The sequence below is a fragment of the Orbicella faveolata genome, unplaced genomic scaffold (assembly GCF_042242905.1).
Source record: "Orbicella faveolata isolate gen_17 unplaced genomic scaffold, um_ofav_v1 contig_3, whole genome shotgun sequence".
Lineage (NCBI taxonomy): Eukaryota > Metazoa > Cnidaria > Anthozoa > Scleractinia > Merulinidae > Orbicella > Orbicella faveolata.
In genome coordinates, this window is record NW_028301558.1 from 23,375,748 (window position 1) to 23,398,088 (window position 22,341).

Here is a 22,341-nt window from a genome sequence, read left to right on the forward strand (position 1 = left end):
CTACAATCCAAGAACCGCCAAGGGATCACCAACCCGAAGTGAGAACACGCACAAGACTCATCAAACCACCAACTAGGTTCAAAGACTTTGAACTCAAGTAATGCCTGCCATTAACGTTTGCGCTGCATAACAACACGGCTGCAGAACCTTCCATGATAACAGTTAGAACAGAATCTTATATAAGGCTGATATTGCCTACTTTATTGTTTTTATTTATCACTATTTTTTTTTTTCAAAGAAGGGGGGATGTTGGCCTGTCACTTGTACCTGGGCCCTCCCTGAGGGAAACTACATCCGGGCTCCCCAGATCATGTTGTTGTAACACGAAGTCCTCGTGGTCAAGCTCAGGAATAAAGACTGTGTTCATTGAGCTCTCGATATTGTTTGAGTCGTCTGTACCGCCCGACACGTGGATATCGTGTGACATTTTCTTACTACAGTCGGAACTCTCCTTACTTTACCTTTTCTTACTACAGTCGGAACTCTGCTTACCTTCAATTTCGAAGAGTGAAATGATCAACATAACTAGCAGTATGCAGGACGCTGGAGTTCTCGCAGCTCAGTGGATAGAGCGCCCGCCCGGTATTCGGGAGGTCATGGGTTCGATTCCTGTCGGGGACTCAGAGTTTTTCTTTGTCCCACGCTCGTGTCATGTTGATCAGTTCACTTTTCACATTTCATTACCGAGCTTTAAATTCACCATCTTTAAGTTATTCACTTATCACCTTCATTTTTGTTTGGTTCAAGAGAATTGTCTCCGCGTCATGATGCGGACACCAAGCTCTTTGGAGTCAGAATTTAACATTATTATTGGACGAAATATCGTGATTTGTAAGTGACCAGCAGACCAATGTAATTAATTGCCGAGGCCGAAGGCTGAGGCAAATAATTGATCAAATAATTGATCAAATAATTGATCACAATATTCTGCGATAACCGACTTCAAGAGTTCATGTTTAAATCGCACTCTTACAGCTCAGGGAAGTGATCTGCCACTTTTCAACCGAGAGCGTGGTTTTAATTGCGCATGAGCAGAATATTATTTGCAGCAAAACACACTGCGAGCAGTTATTTGCAGGTCACGTGGCGGGAACAAATTCTACAGCAATATAAAATAAATGAAAACTTTCAAGGTGTAAAGTTTTATAAAACAAGGCATTTGCCGACGGTGAATATGGCCGCCCAATGACAACACTTCAAGAGTGAGTAGAAGTGTTTGTTTGGTGTAACTTTGAACTTCTTGGCATAAAAGTTGGTTAGCTGCGCCAATGATTATCATGGTTTCTTTGTCGAATTGTCCATTTCTTCCTTGAAAACATTAATCAGCTCGTTGAGTATAAACAGCGTTCGCCATATTTGACTAAGTATTGTGCGTGGTTTCTACTTTGTTGCACGGCCCTATAAGCAGTGACGTGACTAGTTATGTAATGCCACAAGCCTCTCACGCATGTCAACTGTCTACTAAGCGCGCTCGTTTTAACATTCACCCACAGTTTATATATATATATATATATATATATATATATATATATATATATATATATATATATATATATTTTTTTTTTTTTTTTTTTTTTTCTACAAAAGATTTTACCTAAACCAAGCTCCAAATGACGGTATAAAATTACCACTGACTGATTCAACTATAGGTAGGGCCACCTGGGCGAGAAAGCATTTGAGCAATAGTTCTAGGCTAATGCGGGGAGTCTTTTCAAAAACAAATGACATAAGTCTCTTGTGAATAATATTCCACCGCACGAGCCTCCATTGGAAGCTAGTTCCAGTGCTATACCGAGAACACGACTATGGCCTATTCAGTCGAGCAGCTGTTGTAACTTCTGTAGTCTGGACAGAGTATGTATAGGAAAAAATAACATTTACAAGAGCGGCTTTATTGTAAGTAAAGCACAACGCTGGTTGTTATACTATGGATATCGCCATCACTGTGAAGATTCTCCCCGAAACAAGCGAGTAAACGCGTTATAAACGTAACGCTCTACACTTGCACATGGTTTTTTTCTCGATTACACACCGGGGGCAAGAATAAACTACAGTCAAACCTGTATTAAGCGGACCCCATATTAAGCGGACACAGTGCAAGTCCCATTTTCCTTTTCCCACATTCACTGTAAAAAATACCTGTATTCAACGGACACTTCTATTAAGCGGACGCGGACAGCTTAAACTTGACTTTTATGGTCATTTCTATTGTTAGAAACCTGTATCAAACGGACACTGCAAAAAGAATGCATGATTTTACTGTCCACGTTTTAGTAGATCAGTCAGTTAAGTTTGCCAACAAACTGAGCTGTCACAGAAATGCAATATTTTGTTCTTCGGTTTTGGTTTTACAGAACATTTGTTCTTGCTTGATTTAGTAAACCTTCACATGATTCGATCAATATAGATACTGTTACTGCATACTTAAATCGCTTTACCTCATATACTTGTCATTGTTTATGGAATACTGTATTTCAGAGTTCTCAAACGTTCACGAGAATGCTATTTGACCCTTTCAAGGTCTTTTAATACTGACGAATATTAATATGACCCTTTTAAGACGAATTCTGAGGGAACCAGTGTTCAACGGACACCCTGTATTAAGCGGACACTAGCACGGATCATAAGGGTGTCCGCCTAATACAGGTTTGACTGTACCACATATTGGAGATTTTCAAAACCGCCCACGGCGCTAGGATGCTTTCTAGGCGCTTTATTTGAACTAATTATTACGTATCAATATGTGTGGTTCCCGTGCAATTGCGGTACAGAAGTTCCATACAAAATATTTTACTCACTCTACGACAATTAAGAGAGAGTGCGAACTGGTTAATCTGAACGTACAGCGAAGAACGTTGGTGTACTGTAATTTACACTCCACTAAATTTAAGTGAGAGCCACAGGTTTCTCAGTCCAGGACTGTAAAGTGTTTCCCTCTTTAAATAAAGTTATTATTATTAAATACAACATTCTCCGAGACATGTTTTAAAATTACAACAACTATAGGTTCCCTTATAATATTTCAGTGCAAACCATGTTGCAACTGTTGACCTTTTAAGTACTTTACGAAATTACGGCTTCAGGACAAAACTGATCATTGAACACGAGTAATACGAGTAATTACTTCACATGGCATCAAAATGAAACTTGTGAGCATCTTGACGTTTCTCTTTTTGGTCTTCTCTCTGAAACAAAATGTTAAAAGCGTCTTAAGCTGGCTTACAGTTCTCGGGCAATGAGAGAAATTAATCTGGTGTAATCGATATCTATAAAAGGCGTTCGTATTCCAACGTGTGCAAAACCACAATTTATTACTTGGTAGTGCTTGGAAAAGAGTTAAATTACTTAATCATTTGACAGGCCGTCACATCGCCACACTGCCTACTCGTGCCTGTTACGATTGAAATGATTTATGGATTCATATTATTAGACGAAAGTGGTTTCCTTTGCTTTTTCCTCATCCTCACCTCCCACCTCCCACCACTCTAATTCTCAGTTTCACGCTGCTGATCATTCAACTTAGGGTTAGGCACTCATCCGTGTTGAGTATCACCTATACTAGACTAACGCACCCCAACATAGCATGTACTCACCTTTTCTTTGAGATGCAACAACAAGATGATCAGACCGATGAAGACACATATGCCCAAAAGACTGGCACCTGTCAATAACACCAGCTTGCTTGGCGTTACCAACAGCTTCGCTTTCCAACTGAAACATACATGGATCATATATAAGATAGTAGAATGTTTTTCTACGGCGTTGGAGCGCCGTAGGATGAAAGAAAGATGGCGAGTGTTGGAGAGCTACCTCAACAACGTTTAATGACATCAGCTTTGGATGCTCCTTTCTGAGCGCCACACTTTTCTTCCAATGTTAGTTCTGATGAAATTTAGTGGTTCGTGAACATGACATCTTGGAAGTGAGTAACTCTCATCATCGTAACATTCTAAATATCCATTCATCTGGGCACGGTTGTTCGCGTAATTTTCTATTTTAGTTTTGAAACTTCTTAGTGAGGTTGAGCTATGAACCCAGAAGATTGTTTAAAAAAAAACTGTCCTCGTTCTGTGCATACGTGGGATGATATCTTGTCATCTGCTACTGGGTATCTTTAATAAACTTTCATAAGTTTCAGAATATGCTTGTTACCTTGAAGGATTATCCGGTGGATAAGGAATCACAATTACTTGGGAATTCGGTATAATAGAAGTCCACACGTGTTTTCTCTCCGGCTGCACAAATTAAACACAAAGAACGGTCGTAAGCCTACATGTAAATATGAATATGAACAATTCATGGAACATTCATATGCTCTACACATGTACAGGCATGATTAGTGCTGATTTTGATAAATCGATCAATATATAGACCTAGGCCAGCCTAAAAGCGTAGCTCCTGGGCCGGGTTGTTCAAAGCCCGATTAAGTTAACCCAGAAAAAGGTAGAATTTTGATTTGAGTTTTGTAACGTTGCGGTGAGGTTTTCTGTATATTGTTTGGCCTTCTGTTTTGAATTTTAATAATCACCCTATACACAAAACAAAACAGCAAAAAACATTTGTATAGAAGAAAGTTATAATTTGGTTAACTTTTAATCCTGGGTCAGCGTTAACCGGCTTCCGAACAATCCTGCCCTGTTTCCAACAAGTTAACCTAATATGAGCCCGCGATCTAATCGATAACCAGCACTTATTCAGCGGTCAACTTCAAAAAAACACGTGACCTCGAGGAGCTGTAAACTTGAGCCCGCAATATGGTCACGTGATACTGGTCAGCGGATACCTTGTTTTGACAGGTGTCAATTGATCATAACGTGGATGTCCATGAATATCAAGGAAGTACACGGGAAACCAAGGCTGCATGTCTATCAACCTATTATTTGGAGTATGGCCGCCATGTTGGGCAACTCCGTCGTCGTCGCCGTCGTGCGTACGCGCCCACGAGCAATACCGCTAGCCATGATAACCATGAGTAAATCAACTCATGGGTTTCTTTCTCTTTCCTATATGAGTATGGGGCTCCGCTTGGCGGCCCTTTGGGCCGCCGGAGCTCCGCTAATATAGCTGTTAAGGTGGCCGAACACAGTTTTCGCGCGCGCTTTTGCTGATGCAATCCAGCGCGCGCACAAGGATGGCAAAAAACAAACATGCCGTCAATAAAGTGACCATTTTATTTACTCAACCCCCGCACTATCTGTGCTATTTTTCTAATTGAATGCAGTGAATTGATGGCTTTAGTCTTTTATTACAAAGATATGTCAGAAAAGGTAACGATGCAAAGACCCAGCAATTCTCAGCTTTTTCTTTGTTACCGAAAGAACTCAGCTAAATGCAGCGCATGCGTAGTAAGTCAAAAGTCTGCGATTGAATGAAAAATTGCACTCTCGGAAATACGCCTATTTCTCGAGAACCACTCAATAGAATTTCACGAAATTTGGCACGAAAATACTTTAGGAAATAGGTAACTGGAGTATTGAAAATACTTGAACTTTAACTAAGGAAATTCTAGATATTCCAGTTAACCGTCAACAAGGGATAATTAAATTTAGTATCACCCAACTAGTGGACTAATGCAAATCCTGCATTTTAATTGGCTACGCTATTAGAGGACTATTAGTAATAGTCTTCGAGTAGCGAAATTGGCGCAATCGAGCGTGATGCTCTCTTTTGTTTTATTCCCAAATAAATATTTCTTCAACTTGCATTTGCTAACTTTATTAGTGCCTTTTCTGTTCGGCTAGTTGGGTGATACTAAAACAATTAGACCCTTCGCCCTCAAGGGCCACGGGTCAATAGCCCATGAGGCTAAGCCGAATGGGCTATTGACCCGTAGCCCTTGCGGGCTGCGGGTCTAATTGTTAAATCTCCCTGTTAAATTATTAGCACAATGGTGTTAACTTGTGAGAATCGTTACAAGCTCGTTGCATGCAAATTATAAAGAAAATCTAATAACTAGATTTTCTACGAATAAATAAAACCGATTTTGAAGGCCTATTTATATTTATTCATGTTGCCATGGCAACGACACATACGTCAGCTTAACCATCAAAAAGCCAAAGTTTTTTTTGTTAACTTGCTTGCTGCCATTTTTGACGACGAAGGGATCAAGGGTTTTAGAGAAAAAGGTGAATGAAACACAGGTATCAAAAACTGTGTTCAGCCACCTTAATGCAGTGACCCTGCGGCTAAATAACTATTTTGCCTACAAAAAGCACACAAAACAGGCGAAAATTTTCTTCAATCGCCCCGCCTTTTATTTCAATTGCGAGAAGGGAAACCTAAAGTGATGTCTATCCTTACCGAGTCTGTCGATCTTGGAATTCCAACGGCTAACTCGTCGACAAAATTGGGCGTTCTTCCCAAGCCAAACACAGTGTAGGGACACTGAAGGGCAAAGTAAGCCGACTGGGACAGTTGTGCAGCTGTAGAACACAATCATAGATTAACAACTCCACAAAATGACATTATGCGCCATGTGATGGGCCATTGAAGCTGTTCTATTACACTAAAACGTAATTAACAATTAGATTATAGGCTTGAGATTTTTATGAAGTAATAGTTGATGAGGCCGAAGGTTGAATCAACTGTTGCCTCATAGAAAGCGAGAGCGAATATGAGAGAGCGAGTATGTAATAATCTAATTGCTTTAGTAGCATTCTAACTGAAATTAACTTCAAATAACGGTTTCCAATTATTTCTCGACGTGGTATTCATCTTCGCGCCTAAGAAAGATCGCTTGGATGAAATTGTTATTTGAAATTGCAGTCAAGGACGTCCGCGCCCATTGTTACCATGCATTCTTTTTGCCCACGAAATTCATGTCGCAACGTCACGCCACGTCATACATCAAGCACGCGCTTAAGATGAAATATAAACAAGTATAGGTTTTGGCCACCGGGTGAGCTAACTTGGCCTGTAATTTACTCTCTTGGATGTCCGGTGACCCCCATTTTTCTTTCCGCAGATCTATTCCATCCCATTTTATCCTTTTTGACAAACAACAGGAAAAATATATCCGTGAGAGGTTACAAATATTCGCTTTTTCTGCTCTCGTACGCGTGTCACAAGGTTTTCTGTATGTAGACGGGCTCGGCTAGTATTTATTCTTTTTCTAGGCCTACATGTATTCTACCTCGAGGAACGACATCAGCACCAAAAGTGTATTTTATATACTTAGTTGTGTTGAATTGAGTACGTTAACCTGATCTAAATCTCACTTATGTAGCTTTTTTATGACCGACAGTTGTAATAATAATAATAATAATAATAATAATAATAATAATAATAACAACAACAACAACATTTCTAAAGCGCCCTTTCCCAAGCTAACATTGTCCTAAAACAATGAAAACCTCTAAAAATGGATGGTCTTCAACGCGCCTTGTCTCGAAAACGAGCACGGTGACCCCCCTCTCCCCCCCCCCCCCCCATTAATTTTTTTTGTTACCTTTCTTCATGTTAAGTTTTTAAAAATCTGTCCGTGGAAACATTTTGGGCACGAAAGTCCTGACATTATGTAAGGTCAACAAGCCGTGAATGGCCTTCTCTTAGTCTTCGTAAGAATTTAACTATCATTTGCATCAAACTGTTCCTCCAAAACTTTGGAAAAACGACAAAAAGGTCGCCATTTCGTAGACCACCTCCAGTCACTGCACACTAATGGATAGTGTACGATCACTCAACCAATCAGATTGCAGCATTTGCATTAATGTTTAAGTAGAATACTAATAATCACCCTTATTATAGGGCAGTAGTGGCGCCTATCAACTTACCGCTTCCATACTTTAACTTCCCGTCTGTGCTTGTGGTAGTGTACTTAATGTATGATCCCAGCTGATTTACACCATAGGGCTGAAAAAAGGAGACCAATTGTTACACATTGCACCAGTCTGCCTCGTCAGCTAGTGGCATCATTGCAGCAATGGGTTTGAAGAGAGTAATACCACTCCGCATTCATGCCGCCGGATTACAAACCTCCATAATTGTTCTTTTCTATTTTGAAAGGTGCTCGAAACCGTTTACTGAGAACATACTCTATTCAAAAGTCCTTTGAACTTCAAATAAGTGTCATGTTTTATTTCCAGCATAACCACGCCTCATGCTACCAGCTGCTGAATATTATATAGTGTTAAGATTCAAAACTACTCGACCGATCTAAATGGATGATTCTTATGTTCACCTCTGGAATTAAGCTTATTTTTCATTGCTAGAGCCTGTAAGATCGTAATAAATATGAAGATACCATTTGGCGAGATTTTCATTTTCGGGGCGACTTACGCGTGTACCAACTCAGTAATTTCTTACTGAAACACGTCCATGAAAGAAAGAATTAATCCTAGATGCAATCTTTCACACAAGCAGGTCAGTACGTCTGGCCTGATCTTTTTTGCTAGGACCAAATACGATGCCAAGCGGTGCAGAGGTGTTATGCGAATATAGTATGGTATAAGATTACAACTGAGCAAATCGAAGTAAACACAACAGAAATAAGAACATCTTAGCTGCATTTATTTAACCTAACTTTCGTCAGTCCATGCAACAAGTGGCATGTATTCATTCGAGTGTCAGAGATAATCAATTGGACAACAAGCATGAAGTTTGTCTCTATAAGAACGGGACAAGTTGCTTAGCATTGATCATTTCTGACCAGAAAGGTTTCTTGCGTCTCCACTGTAATGCATCGCGTCCCCATGACTTGTTTACAACAAGGTTAATAATGTATGCCTCAAAAGGTATTAACAGTACCTACCAGGTTTTCGTTAACGCAAGACGTTAGACTCCTACCTCCTAAAACTGATTTGGAGAAAACGTTTTGTGAGCACTACATTTGTAGCCCATATGTTTGCTTATTACAACATGACACTGATCACTCTGGAGGCTCAACTACTAGTACACAACTGGATTTATTTGTAATATTTAATGGCCACCCGACTAGTTAAGAAGCTCTACATAGTTATATCAGGTACCTAGCCACCAACCTTTCTGCCAGATAAAGTCTACTATAATGTAAAGTGTACAATTTTTTTTGTTTTTGTTTTTTAAATTTTCTGTTCGTTATTCTATCGGTGTGTTTGTTCCACATTTCTCAACTTGCTTACTTTCAATTCACCTTTCACAGTGACTCAGATTACAAGAGTCTTGTAAGAACCAAACATAAATCTGCTGTCCAAAAAGATCGTAGTCATTATAAGAAAATTCTTACAAGGATACATAAATGCCTTAGATCATTTTTGCAACTTGTATGGGAATAAACATGAAAAAATCGGAAACATTGAGGTAGGCAGTAATGAAGTGTTATATATCATCCGTGCTAGATTGAACTGCCATTTTGAACGCTGCAAATAGTCTGGAAAGATCAACATTAATTGATGGTAGGTGGTGTGGTTCCTGAACGAGTCAAGGCAAACTAATGCTATGACTGAGCTACTACTGAGCTACTACTAAGCTGCTACTGAGCTGCTACTGAGCTACTACTGAGCTGCTACTGAGCTACTACTGAGCTACTACTGAGCTACTACTGAGCTACTACTGAGCTACTACTGAGCTGCTACTGAGCTACTACTGAGCTACTACTGAGCTACTACTGAGCTACTACTGAGCTACTACTGAGCTACTACTGAACTACTACTGAACTACTACTGAGCTACTACTGAGCTGCTACTGAGCTACTACTGAGCTACTGCTGAGCTGCTACTGAGCTACTACTGAGCTACTACTGAACTACTACTGAACTACTACTGAGCTACTACTGAGCTGCTATTGAGCTACTACTGAGCTGCTACTGAGCTTCTACTGAGCTGCTACTCAGCTACTACTGAGCTGCTACTGAGCTACTACTGAGCTACTACTGAGCTACTACTGAGCTACTACTGAGCTGCTACTGAGCTGCTACTGAGCTACTACTGAGCTACTACTGAGCTACTACTGAACTACTACTGAGCTACTACTGAGCTGCTACTGAGCTGCTACTGAGATACTACTGAGCTGCTACTGAGCTGCTACTGAGCTACTACTGAGCTACTACTGAGCTACTACTGAACTACTACTGAGCTACTACTGAGCTACTACTGAGCTACTACTGAGCTGCTACTGAACTACTACTGAGCTACTACTGAGCTACTACTGAGCTGCTATTGAGCTACTACTGAGCTGCTACTGAGCTGCTACTGAGCTACTACTGAGCTGCTACTGAGCTACTACTGAGCTACTACTGAGCTACTACTGAGCTACTACTGAACTACTACTGAACTACTACTGAGCTACTACTGAGCTGCTACTGAGCTACTACTGAGCTACTGCTAAGCTGCTACTGAGCTACTACTGAGCTACTACTGAACTACTACTGAACTACTACTGAGCTACTACTGAGCTACTACTGAGCTGCTATTGAGCTACTACTGAGCTGCTACTGAGCTTCTACTGAGCTGCTACTGAGCTACTACTGAGCTGCTACTGAGCTACTACTGAGCTACTACTGAGCTGCTACTGAGCTGCTACTGAGCTACTACTGAGCTACTACTGAGCTACTAATTAACTACTACTGAACTACTACTGAGCTACTACTGAGCTGCTACTGAGCTACTACTGAGCTACTGCTGAGCTGCTACTGAGCTACTACTGAGCTGCTACTGAGCTGCTACTGAGCTACTACTGAGCTACTACTGAGCTACTACTGAACTACTACTGAGCTACTACTGAGCTACTACTGAGCTACTACTGAGCTACTACTGAGCTACTAGTGAGCTACTACTGAGCTGCTACTGAGCTGCTACTGAGCTACTACTGAGCTACTACTGAGCTACTACTGAACTACTACTGAACTACTACTGAGCTACTACTGAGCTGCTACTGAGCTACTACTGAGCTACTGCTGAGCTGCTACTGAGCTACTACTGAGCTACTACTGAGCTGCTACTGAGCTACTACTGAGCTGCTACTGAGCTGCTACTGAGCTACTACTGAGCTACTACTGAGCTACTACTGAACTACTACTGAGCTACTACTGAGCTACTACTGAGCTGCTACTGAGCTACTACTGAGCTACTATTGAGCTACTACTGAGCTACTACTGAGCTGCTACTGAACTACTACTGAGCTGCTACTGAGCTACTACTGAGTTACTACTGAGCTGCTACTGAGCTACTACTGAGCTACTACTGAGCTGCTACTGAGCTACTACCGAGCTACTACTCAGCTGCTACTGAGCTACTACTGAGCTGCTACTGAGCTGCTACTGAGCTAATACTGAGCTGCTACTGAGCTGCTACTGAGCTACTACTGAGCTACTACTGAGCTGCTACCGAGCTGCTACTGAACTACTACTCAGCTGCTACTGAGCTACTACTGAGCTGCTACTGAGCTACTACTGAGCTACTACTGAGCTGCTACTGAGCTACTACTGAGCTACTACTGAGCTACTACTGAGCTACTACTGAGCTACTACTGAGCTGCCACTGAACTACTACTGAGCTGCTACTGAGTTACTACTGAGCTGCTACTGAGCTACTACTGAGCTACTACTGAGCTGCTACTGAGCTACTACTGAGCTGCTACTGAGCTACTACTGAGCTGCTACTGAGCTACTACTGAGCTACTACTGAGCTGCTACTGAGCTGCTACTGAGCTACTACTGAGCTGCTACTGAGCTGCTACTGAGCTACTACTGAGCTGCTACTGAGCTGCTACTGAGCTACTACTGAGCTGCTACTGAGCTCCTACTGAGCTGCTACTGAGCTGCTATTGAGCTGCTACTGAACTGCTACTGAGCTGCTACTGAGCTACTACTGAGCTACTACTAAGCTGCTACTGAGCTGCTACTGAGCTGTTACTGAGCTGCTACTGAGCTACTACTGAGCTACTACTGAGCTGCTACTGAGCTACTACTGAGCTACTACTGGGCTACTACTGAGCTGCTACTGAGCTGCTACTGAGCTGTTACTGAGCTGCTACTGAGCTACTACTGAGCTACTACTGAGCTGCTACTGAGCTACTACTGAGCTACTACTGAGCTACTACTGAGCTGCTACTGAGCTACTACTGAACTACTACTGAACTACTACTGAGCTACTACTGAGCTGCTACTGAGCTACTACTGAGCTACTGCTGAGCTGCTACTGAGCTGCTACTGAGCTACTACTGAGCTACTACTGAGCTACTACTGAGCTACTACTGAGCTGCTACTGAGCTGCTACTGAGCTACTACTGAGCTGCTACTGAGCTACTACTGAGCTACTACTGAGCTGCTACTGAGCTGCTACTGAGCTACTACTGAGCTGCTACTGAGCTGCTACTGAGCTACTACTGAGCTGCTACTGAGCTGCTACTGAGCTACTACTGAGCTGCTACTGAGCTACTACTGAGCTGCTACTGAGCTACTACTGAGCTGCTACTGAGCTGCTACTGAGCTGCTACTGAGCTGCTACTGAGCTGCTACTGAGCTACTACTGAGCTACTACTAAGCTGCTACTGAGCTACTACTGAGCTACTACTGAGCTGCTACTGAGCTGTTACTGAGCTGCTACTGAGCTACTACTGAGCTACTACTGAGCTGCTACTGAGCTACTACTGAGCTACTACTGAGCTACTACTGAGCTGCTACTGAGCTACTACTGAACTACTACTGAACTACTACTGAGCTACTACTAAGCTGCTACTGAGCTACTACTGAGCTGCTACTGAGCTGTTACTGAGCTGCTACTGAGCTACTACTGAGCTACTACTGAGCTGCTACTGAGCTACTACTGAGCTACTACTGAGCTACTACTGAGCTGCTACTGAGCTACTACTGAACTACTACTGAGCTACTACTGAGCTACTACTAAGCTGCTACTGAGCTACTACTGAGCTACTACTGAGCTGCTACTGAGCTGTTACTGAGCTGCTACTGAGCTACTACTGAGCTACTACTGACCTGCTACTGAGCTACTACTGAGCTACTACTGAGCTACTACTGAGCTGCTACTGAGCTACTACTGAACTACTACTGAACTACTACTGAACTACTACTGAGCTACTACTGAGCTGCTACTGAGCTACTACTGAGCTACTGCTGAGCTGCTACTGAGCTGCTACTGAGCTACTACTGAGCTACTACTGAGCTACTACTGAGCTACTACTGAGCTGCTACTGAGCTGCTACTGAGCTACTACTGAGCTGCTACTGAGCTACTACTGAGCTACTACTGAGCTGCTACTGAGCTGCTACTGAGCTACTACTGAGCTGCTACTGAGCTGCTACTGAGCTACTACTGAGCTGCTACTGAGCTGCTACTGAGCTGCTACTGAGCTACTACTGAGCTGCTACTGAGCTACTACTGAGCTACTACTGAGCTGCTACTGAGCTGCTACTGAGCTGCTACTGAGCTGCTACTGAGCTGCTACTGAGCTACTACTGAGCTACTACTAAGCTGCTACTGAGCTACTACTGAGCTACTACTGAGCTGCTACTGAGCTGTTACTGAGCTGCTACTGAGCTACTACTGAGCTACTACTGAGCTGCTACTGAGCTACTACTGAGCTACTACTGAGCTACTACTGAGCTGCTACTGAGCTACTACTGAACTACTACTGAACTACTACTGAGCTACTACTGAGCTGCTACTGAGCTACTACTGAGCTACTGCTGAGCTGCTACTGAGCTACTACTGAGCTACTACTGAACTACTACTGAACTACTACTGAGCTACTACTGAGCTACTACTGAGCTGCTACTGAGCTACTACTGAGCTACTACTCAGCTACTACTGAGCTACTACTGAGCTGCTACTGAACTACTACTGAGCTGCTACTGAGCTACTACTGAGCTACTACTGAGCTGCTACTGAGCTGCTACTGAGCTACTACTGAGCTGCTACTGAGCTGCTACTGAGCTACTACTGAGCTACTACTGAGCTGCTACTGAACTACTACTGAGCTGCTACTGAGCTGCTACTGAGCTACAACTGAGCTACTACTGAGCTACTACTGAGCTACTACTGAGCTGCTACTGAACTACTACTGAGCTGCTACTGAGCTACTACTGAGCTACTACTGAGTTACTACTGAGCTGCTACTGAGCTGCTACTGAGCTACTACTGAGCTACTACTGAGCTGCTACTGAGCTGCTACTGAGCTACTACTGAGCTACTACTGAGCTGCTACTGAGCTACTACTGAGCTGCTACTGAGCTACTACTGAGCTGCTACTGAGCTGCTACTGAGCTACTACTGAGCTGCTACTGAGCTGCTACTGAGCTACTACTGAGCTGCTACTGAGCTGCTACTGAGCTACTACTGAGCTGCTACTGAGCTACTACTGAGCTACTACTGAGCTGCTACTGAGCTACTACTGAGCTACTACTGAGCTGCTACTGAACTACTACTGAGCTGCTACTAAGCTAGTACTGAGCTACTACTGAGCTACTACTGAGTTACTACTGAGCTGCTACTGAGCTACTACTGAGCTACTACTGAGCTGCTACTGAGCTACTACTGAGCTACTACTGAGCTGCTACTGAGCTACTACTGAGCTGCTACTGAGCTGCTACTGAGCTACTACTGAGCTGCTACTGAGCTACTACTGAGCTGCTACTGAGCTGCTACTGAGCTACTACTGAGCTGCTACTGAGCTACTACTGAGCTGCTACTGAGCTACTACTGAGCTGCTACTGAGCTACTACTGAGCTACTACTGAGCTGCTACTGAGCTGCTACTGAGCTGCTACTGAGCTACTACTGAGCTGCTATTGAGCTACTACTGAGCTACTACTGAGCTACTAGTGAGCTGCTACTGAGCTACTACTGAGCTGCTACTGAGCTACTACTGAACTACTACTGAACTACTACTGAGCTACTACTGAGCAACTACTGAGCTACTACTGAGCTACTACTGAGCTGCTACTGAGGTACTACTGAGCTACTAGTGAGCTGCTACTGAGCTACTACTGAACTACTACTGAGCTGCTACTGAGCTACTACTGAGCTGCTCTGAGCTACTACTGAACTACTACTGAGCTACTACAATTAAGGTGAATATAAGTACTAATTGAAGATATCACTACCACAGAGCTCCAGAAATAGGGTCAGGAAATGACTTCCAGGTTCAGTTATGGGATCTTATTCTAATGATCTTACCTACAACTTTCAGAAAACAGGCATCGGTATAGATATTATTGCGGATGGCATGAAGATGGTACTGTACTGACTCATCCTTCACAGACTCAGTAACACCCATATTCCCAATTTTTCCCTATACAGAACGAAAATGTGTTTAGCATTCCTTGGTGATTCTCTATTCATGGGTCTTAAAGCATGGTCGCATCCCAAGCATGCCATGTATGTCAGAGATATGTATGGTTGCATCATTGACCTCATACGCATGGTCCCATTATTAAGAGTTAATGCATTGGGTATATGCATGGTGGAAGCGTTAGGCAAGTAGGTCATTCTGCTGATGCATGAACGCATCCTTGGCACTCCATTCATATGCATGGTGCTATTATTGACATCATATGCATGGTTGCATCACTGGCGGATTATGCATTGGTCCCATACATGGTCCCATCATTGGCACTCCATTTATAGGCCACTATGCTAATGCATGGCCCCAAGCCTGGTATGCCATTCATATGCATGGTCGCATACGCAATAATGCTTCACTCTCACGATGTCACTCTTCCCACTAGTGAGCTGCGCCAAGTAAACAGTATCCCAAACTTCCATAAACTATTTAACAAATAGATTCCATGTTCCATATATGATCTTTCATATATTCATTTGTATTCTTCACCATCTACGGGCATATTACGAACTCACAACGTGACCAGCTCCCTTTTTAAATGCAGTTTTTATTAGTTCCGTTTGTAGTTTTAGTTTTCATTATCATTTTAATGTAACAGAGTTGGCGTGATGTCCTCTGGATGTTGCCGACGAGGTAATATGTAGATTTAGATTTAATTGGCTTCATAGCTTAGGTGGTAAAGCACTACACCGTTATCGCAGAGATCATGGGGTCGAATGCCATTCAAGCCTGAATTTTTTTCAGGCTTTAATTTCATGTTGCCGTGCGTCTGCTCAATTACAGATCACAGATGACGTCAAAATGTGATAAGAGTAAAAACGTGGCACACCCAGAAAAGATGAAGCAACGTGAATGTCCGATCACAGAAGCCTTTCGGAATAGCGTTCAACAATTTTTCGTCTTTATTAAATCATTGTTGACTACTTGGTAGATATTACATTTACTCCTGTAAGTACAATAATGTTTGAACATTCTCAATGGAATAAGTTAATCAGGTTAGATGCAATTTAAAAATAGAAAAACAAGTTTCGATTATTACGGGAACACAAAACGCATTCCAACAGAGGTGGCACAAAATACTCCAGTCATTTTATTCCCTAATCTCTCCTTTGAACTTTTGTTTAAACAAGCAATTTAATGGAATGATATTTAGGTTCTCCTTTTCATTTGAACAGTTTTAATTAAGTATTTCATGGCCCAATATATTATTTTCGCTTCTCTTCCCTTCTCTTTTGTTTTTATTGCATATTTACTTTTGTCAGTTGTTAGAATAATGTATTAGTAGCAGTAGTAGTATTGTATCTGTTAGTTGTATCATTTTTAGTTTTGTCCTTATTAGTGATATTGTTGTTATTTAGAATTAGATCGTGTTAAAAAAGTTGTTATATTGTTAGTATTGTAAGCAATAATGATTGTTATTGTAATTTGTACGTAATGCTTGTGATATAAGGAAGTTTAGTTTTGTGAAATTGAAAATAAAGTGTAGTATTGCAAAAAAAGAAACAAAAAGAGAAACCTGGCACACAAGCCGCTAGGCGACTGTCACTGATGCTCTTAGCACATATTGACGTCATCTGTGATCTATTACTGAACAGAGACACGGCAACATGGAATCTCTGTTTTATGTAATAGAGAGACAAAAAATGTTATTGACGTCATCTGCACGTCTGTCCTCCAATAGATAAAGATTATAAGTAAGAGCCAATCAAAATGCGAAAACAATTTGACGTATTATATAAACCATTATATATGTTGTTTAAGTAAAACACGTACTTACATTTTCGTACAGATCAAAAAACGTCGCTAATACAGCTGGCTCTAAATTTGGCAACTCCTAAAACAAGGAAAGCAAGGGAAAACTGATACAACTTTTTATTCAACATCTCAGTCATTGATTAAAAACTCAGTTTAATAGATTCGGTGTTTATTCAAGGCCTTTTATATTAAATAACGATACGTTTCATCAACTTTGTCAATCTCATTTTCTGTCTTCAATACTTCAAGATCACGGAATTAAATAAATAAATTGACAAAATCAACAAAACAAGAAAAGATAAACTAATTTATTAACTTATTGACGTAGTCAGGAGGAATTTAGTATTTGGAGGAATCCAGAGTGTGCTACGCCTTTCTTTGGTTATCAGAAATAGATTTGTCTGCTTGCTTCCTCAAGGTGTGGAGTGATTAGTATTCCTTTGATTTACAGAGAATCAGTCACATTTTTTTAAGAGCAGGGACGACGCAGTTGTAAGAGTGCTCACCTCCCACCAATGTGACCCGGGTTCAATTCTGGCCTGTTGCCATATGTGGGTTGCGTTTGTTGTTGGTTCTTGCATTACTCCAAGGTATTCTTTGGTATTCTGTTTTCCTCCCTCCACAAAAACCAACACTCCAAATTCCAATTTGCAAGGGTAGAGGAACCGCATGAAAACCAGACATAGTGGACCGCCAATTAAATGGAACCCAGTTTTGTAAGTCAAGATTAAGAAAGTATGGCAAAATCTGGGTGTTGTCAACAATAAATGATTCATTAAAAAACACAGATCACAAGGAACATTCACCTGCCACTGAACATCAAAGGTGCGCCTATTGAAACAGGGCTCATCCATACTTGGGCATGGAATGTTCTCCAATAAGGCTGCAACTCTCTTGAAATGTTTGTCTCTAACAAAAAATCCCAATTTACTCTTAACATGAAAAACAATGTATAACATGGAAAAGGTTGTTGTTATTCATCGTGGGAGATGCAATAATAAAGTGTATTATCGTTTGTCTCACGATGTAGTCACTTGAGATGTTGATCGCGACGTTGCGACTGTTTACTGCTAGTCTTCTTCAGGCGATAAGGTCGACTGATTGCACGGTATCATTTATATCACAAAGGTCGGCGGTGATTGGTGCATTTCGATCCTCCTATTCGATCCTCCTCCTGCATTCGCGCCGTCTTTAAGTCCGACACGACACTCCGGTCACACTTAGTGCGACCAAAGGACACCATCAACCCGGTTAAACAAGATGGTGTTGTCTACAGGATTCCCTGTGAGTGCGGCAAAGTCTACATCGGGGAAACAGGGAGATCTATGCAGGAGAGGATCAAAGAACACGACAGGGATATACGACTCGCCCGAACCCAGACCTCCGCCGTTTCTGAACACACCCACGAGACCGGCCACTATCCTATCTGGGATGAGGTCAAGTTTATTGATCGAGATCCTCACTGGTACACACGTAGGGTCAAGGACGCTATTCACATAAGACTTCACCCTAATAACATCAACAGGGATAGTGGAATTGAAATTCCTGAAACATGGATACCCACGATCAAGAAACACAACAGGAGAACGGTACAACAGCGGACCACTGAGGGGACAGCTACTCGCCGGAACAATGGAACAATAGGAGGATCGAAATGCACCAATCACAGCCGACCTTTGTGATATAAATGATACCGTGCAATCAGTCGACCTTATCGCCTGAAGAAGACTAGCAGTAAGCAGTCGAAACGTCGCGATCTACATCTCAAGTGACTACATCGTGAGACAAACGGATGAAACATAGTTTTCGCTCAATATTCAAGGATGTTTTAAGCGCTGTGCAAACTATGTAATGACATTGTATACTGCACATGAAACCCATATTAAAAATAACGCACACTGAAAAATAAAAAAAATTGCACAGAAATCAAATGCATTTTCGTGTGATTTTTAATTGACCACAGAATTAAAATTATTGTTAATGTGAATCTCACCCTGGATCCCTGACATTCAACACTACAATCGCATCACTGAAAGTGTCCATGTTGTAGTCACCTGTTCAATAAGAAAGAAATATCTTTTTTTTTTCAATTACGAATACGATAAGTTTGACGTATTTTCTTTGTAAAAGCATTGTCTTCCAGCTCTGCAGGGCGGGGGCGTTAGTGTTCAGTCAAGTTCAGTAACAAACCTGTTCTGATGGTCATTAGTGGAAACAAGGATGAAGTCTGATTTGATGGTGAAATAAACTGCCACGTGGTAGGCTTCTTATCATTGGATAACATCTTAGTCCACTGGAATAAATAGTTAAAGGTTGATGAATAATGTTGCTATTTACAAATAAATTACATGTATACCTGTAGAGAGGGAAAAGTTCAAGGACAAAATAAACGTTCCTTCTGAACACTCACACTGTAGACTGAGATACAGTAAAAACCCGCATGTAAGAACCTATAGTTTTTGAAGTCTGGCAAAAGAGGTTCTTGTATTTTGGGGTAGGTATTGGCAATTTAGGTTAGGTACGTTCTTAGGGTTAGGGTTAGGGTGAAAGAGATGTATGTATACTAGTTGTTGATTACCAGAAATATAAATAAACATGGGTTTGGTGCCTTAATATACAGTATATATTCACAACTGTATTATATTACTATTATGATAAGCCTAACACAACCGGTTTCAGAATGTATATGTAGTGTTGTCTCTATAACAAGAGTTCATAATTCAACTATTTATCCAGATATAAGAACCTGCTTGACCTTGCTTGGCTAAGCAGGTTCCCTGGTTCTTACATTTTTGGGTATTAGAATTTTGCAACAGTATATGTACACTGAGTAGAACTGTTAAAAAGCTTTGTGCGCTCGCACTTAAATTGCTTAAAAAATTGCTTAAACTGCCAAGCTACACAGGCTATGTAGTATATATTAATTAAATGAACATGTACCTGACCACTAGAGTACACATAAATGTGACTTTCTTCACAGTAGTCAGTGGTACATACTGGTAACAGGAGGTCAATATTTCCATCTCCATCTGAAAAACATACGTTACAATTAGGTGGCTTTCACTGGGGTGTCATGAAAGCTAAGACCCTCTAAAACTATGACCTAAGACCCAAGACCTCATCTCAGTTTTCACGCTATGAAAACTAAGATCCCCAACGTAAACCGATGAAAACCGTCAAATTATGGGCTATGTGACATTTTAATACCATGTCAAGGTTTGCTCATGTGGGGACTAACAGCTGCTTGACAAAACAAAATACTAAGGATATCTTTGCAAATCTTGAATTAATGTTTTCCAGCTGCTTCAAATAATGCTTGAGTGAAACAATCGGCAAAGCGTTTTTGCTGAGAAATTTTCAAGGTCTTCGTGACACCCATTTTAATTGACATGTAGAACGTCTCTTTGCTAGACCAAACTCAGTAACAATTGATGAAAGAATATGGAGATCAAAGTTGTATTGTAACTGGATAGGAATACAACTTAAATATTGTTTAAGAAAAATTACCACCAATGGGAAGTCTCCATCCCTGGACGTCCTGTTCACAAAAACTTAAAAAACCTAGCCTCTAAACCTAAAAAATAACAAGCGTATCCTTTGGTTTAGATTTGTCTTATTTGGTTTATAAATTTCCAAACCAGTTTAACTTTTTTCAGTGCTTCATATGCATCATCTTAATTGGAATCAAAAGAATATAAAAATGTCAAACCAAAGATAAGTTTACACCACAACAAATACAAATGTTTTATACTAAATAATTATTTATTAAATTGTCTTTACATGTAGGCTCAAAATAAAGGCCTAAAAGCAATTTAATAAATATTTAGGACAAAACATCAAATACATTTACATCTATGATTTTTCACTGACAGTCTGATTTAACCTGAAAAATTATACATCATTAAAAACATTTGATATTTTGCAAACACCTTTACAAGTTTTTCGGAGTTTAAACGTTAAAATTCAGCTGTCTTTCAGGAGATACTACTAATAAGGGCCGATTTACATGGTACGACTTAGTCGCATGCGACAACCTTACGACAGGCCTATGACATGACTTAGGGTCATTTACACGTGCACAACATTTTCACTTACAAAATTAAATAGGCAAAAGTTTGCACCTGGATTTTCGGAGCAAAAGTTCTAACAAACAGTAAAAGAGAAATGTTTCAGCTGCCCTGCCCTTTAAAACAACTTTCTAAAGAGATGTTTTTCGCTTTAATCCGTTTAGTACTTTTCGAGAAACGTCTTCATGTGAATCGGTCAACAAGTTCGTCTGCCATTTTGACGCAAGAAAACTTCACCTCGTCTCCTACTCAGTAGAAATTTGTCACAAATATGTCATTTTCCATCGATATTGGCTACGATTGTCGCAGCGTTTCAAAACATGTTGTAAAATCCTATGACATTTTCTTTGACGTACACAACAGTCGTGAGCAAGTTGTAGGTTTGATTTACACGAAACAATGTCGTACGCCTGCCGTAAGCTTGTCGCATGCGACAAAGTCGTACCGTGTAAATCGGCCATAAGGCATACACTCAATAATACTTGCCAATGTCAGCAAATGTTGACTGGCCAACATGTTTTATTTTCTTTGTTATTTTTGGAGGCCTAATCATTTCTGATTCAGATGGCTGCACAAGAATGCCCTCCTACAAACAAATTAGTACCTCTGTTTATGCTCGTCAAACAGGATCAAAATGTCGAAGAGTGATATTTATGTACCGAGTTGCCATATTTATGTCCAAATTACATTATATATATCCAAAGTGCAATATATATGTCCAAAACTGCGACATGTATATCCAAATCCGGCGACCTGTTTTCGTTTTATATATAACAGTCAAATGATTTTACATATTTCAATACAGTTTCGATATAAATATTTCACGGACTTTTCTCGATATATATTTCATGCGGTCAGTATATCATGTAAGTCTACATGACCTGTCCCGCATCTTGCGAGCATGACGTCGAGGCCGACATGTGAGTGGACGACTTTGCAAAACAGCAATATGGCGGCGGAAGAGGGGCGAATTCAGCGGATTGTTCGAGAGATCGTTAGCTCGGAAATCGGCGAACCAAACCTACCCACAAATGTACAGATTTATCAAAGCAACAGAGAGGCACCCGTTAATACTGGTGGTGGTTTTCAAAACGTGAATGAAGAGCTGCGATGCAGGTTTCAGATTCCGAGACGTTTTCCCGCCAACGGGGACCGTGAATGTGCTCTCTCCCCGCTGCTCGCTCCTAACGCAGAAAGGCAAGCTCCTCAGCAGCAAATTGCTTCCAGTTTCAATCCATCATTCAA

The 22,341-nt window shown here is 41.1% G+C and overlaps 1 protein-coding gene across 4 annotated transcripts in view; it reads right to left on the reverse strand.

Annotated features, from left to right (window-relative positions):
- Positions 1 to 1,871: 1,871 nt before the first annotated feature.
- Positions 1,872 to 22,341, reverse strand: part of LOC110047434 (T-cell immunomodulatory protein-like) — a 46,112-nt gene continuing 25,642 nt past the window's right edge. For all 4 annotated transcript variants that reach the window (XM_089298836.1, XM_089298834.1, XM_089298837.1 and 1 more), the window contains 13 exons: positions 21,583 to 21,682; positions 19,970 to 20,058; positions 19,220 to 19,322; positions 19,023 to 19,083; positions 17,836 to 17,938; positions 17,052 to 17,108; positions 15,109 to 15,223; positions 8,750 to 8,793; positions 7,773 to 7,851; positions 6,301 to 6,422; positions 4,153 to 4,235; positions 3,594 to 3,711; positions 1,872 to 3,185 (listed from right to left, as the gene is read on the reverse strand). In XM_089298836.1, the coding sequence (XP_089154962.1) occupies positions 3,126 to 3,185; positions 3,594 to 3,711; positions 4,153 to 4,235; positions 6,301 to 6,422; positions 7,773 to 7,851; positions 8,750 to 8,793; positions 15,109 to 15,223; positions 17,052 to 17,108; positions 17,836 to 17,938; positions 19,023 to 19,083; positions 19,220 to 19,322; positions 19,970 to 20,058; positions 21,583 to 21,682 (1,134 nt within the window). In that variant the 3' untranslated portion in view covers positions 1,872 to 3,125. The remainder of the gene's footprint in view (positions 3,186 to 3,593; positions 3,712 to 4,152; positions 4,236 to 6,300; positions 6,423 to 7,772; positions 7,852 to 8,749; positions 8,794 to 15,108; positions 15,224 to 17,051; positions 17,109 to 17,835; positions 17,939 to 19,022; positions 19,084 to 19,219; positions 19,323 to 19,969; positions 20,059 to 21,582; positions 21,683 to 22,341) is intronic.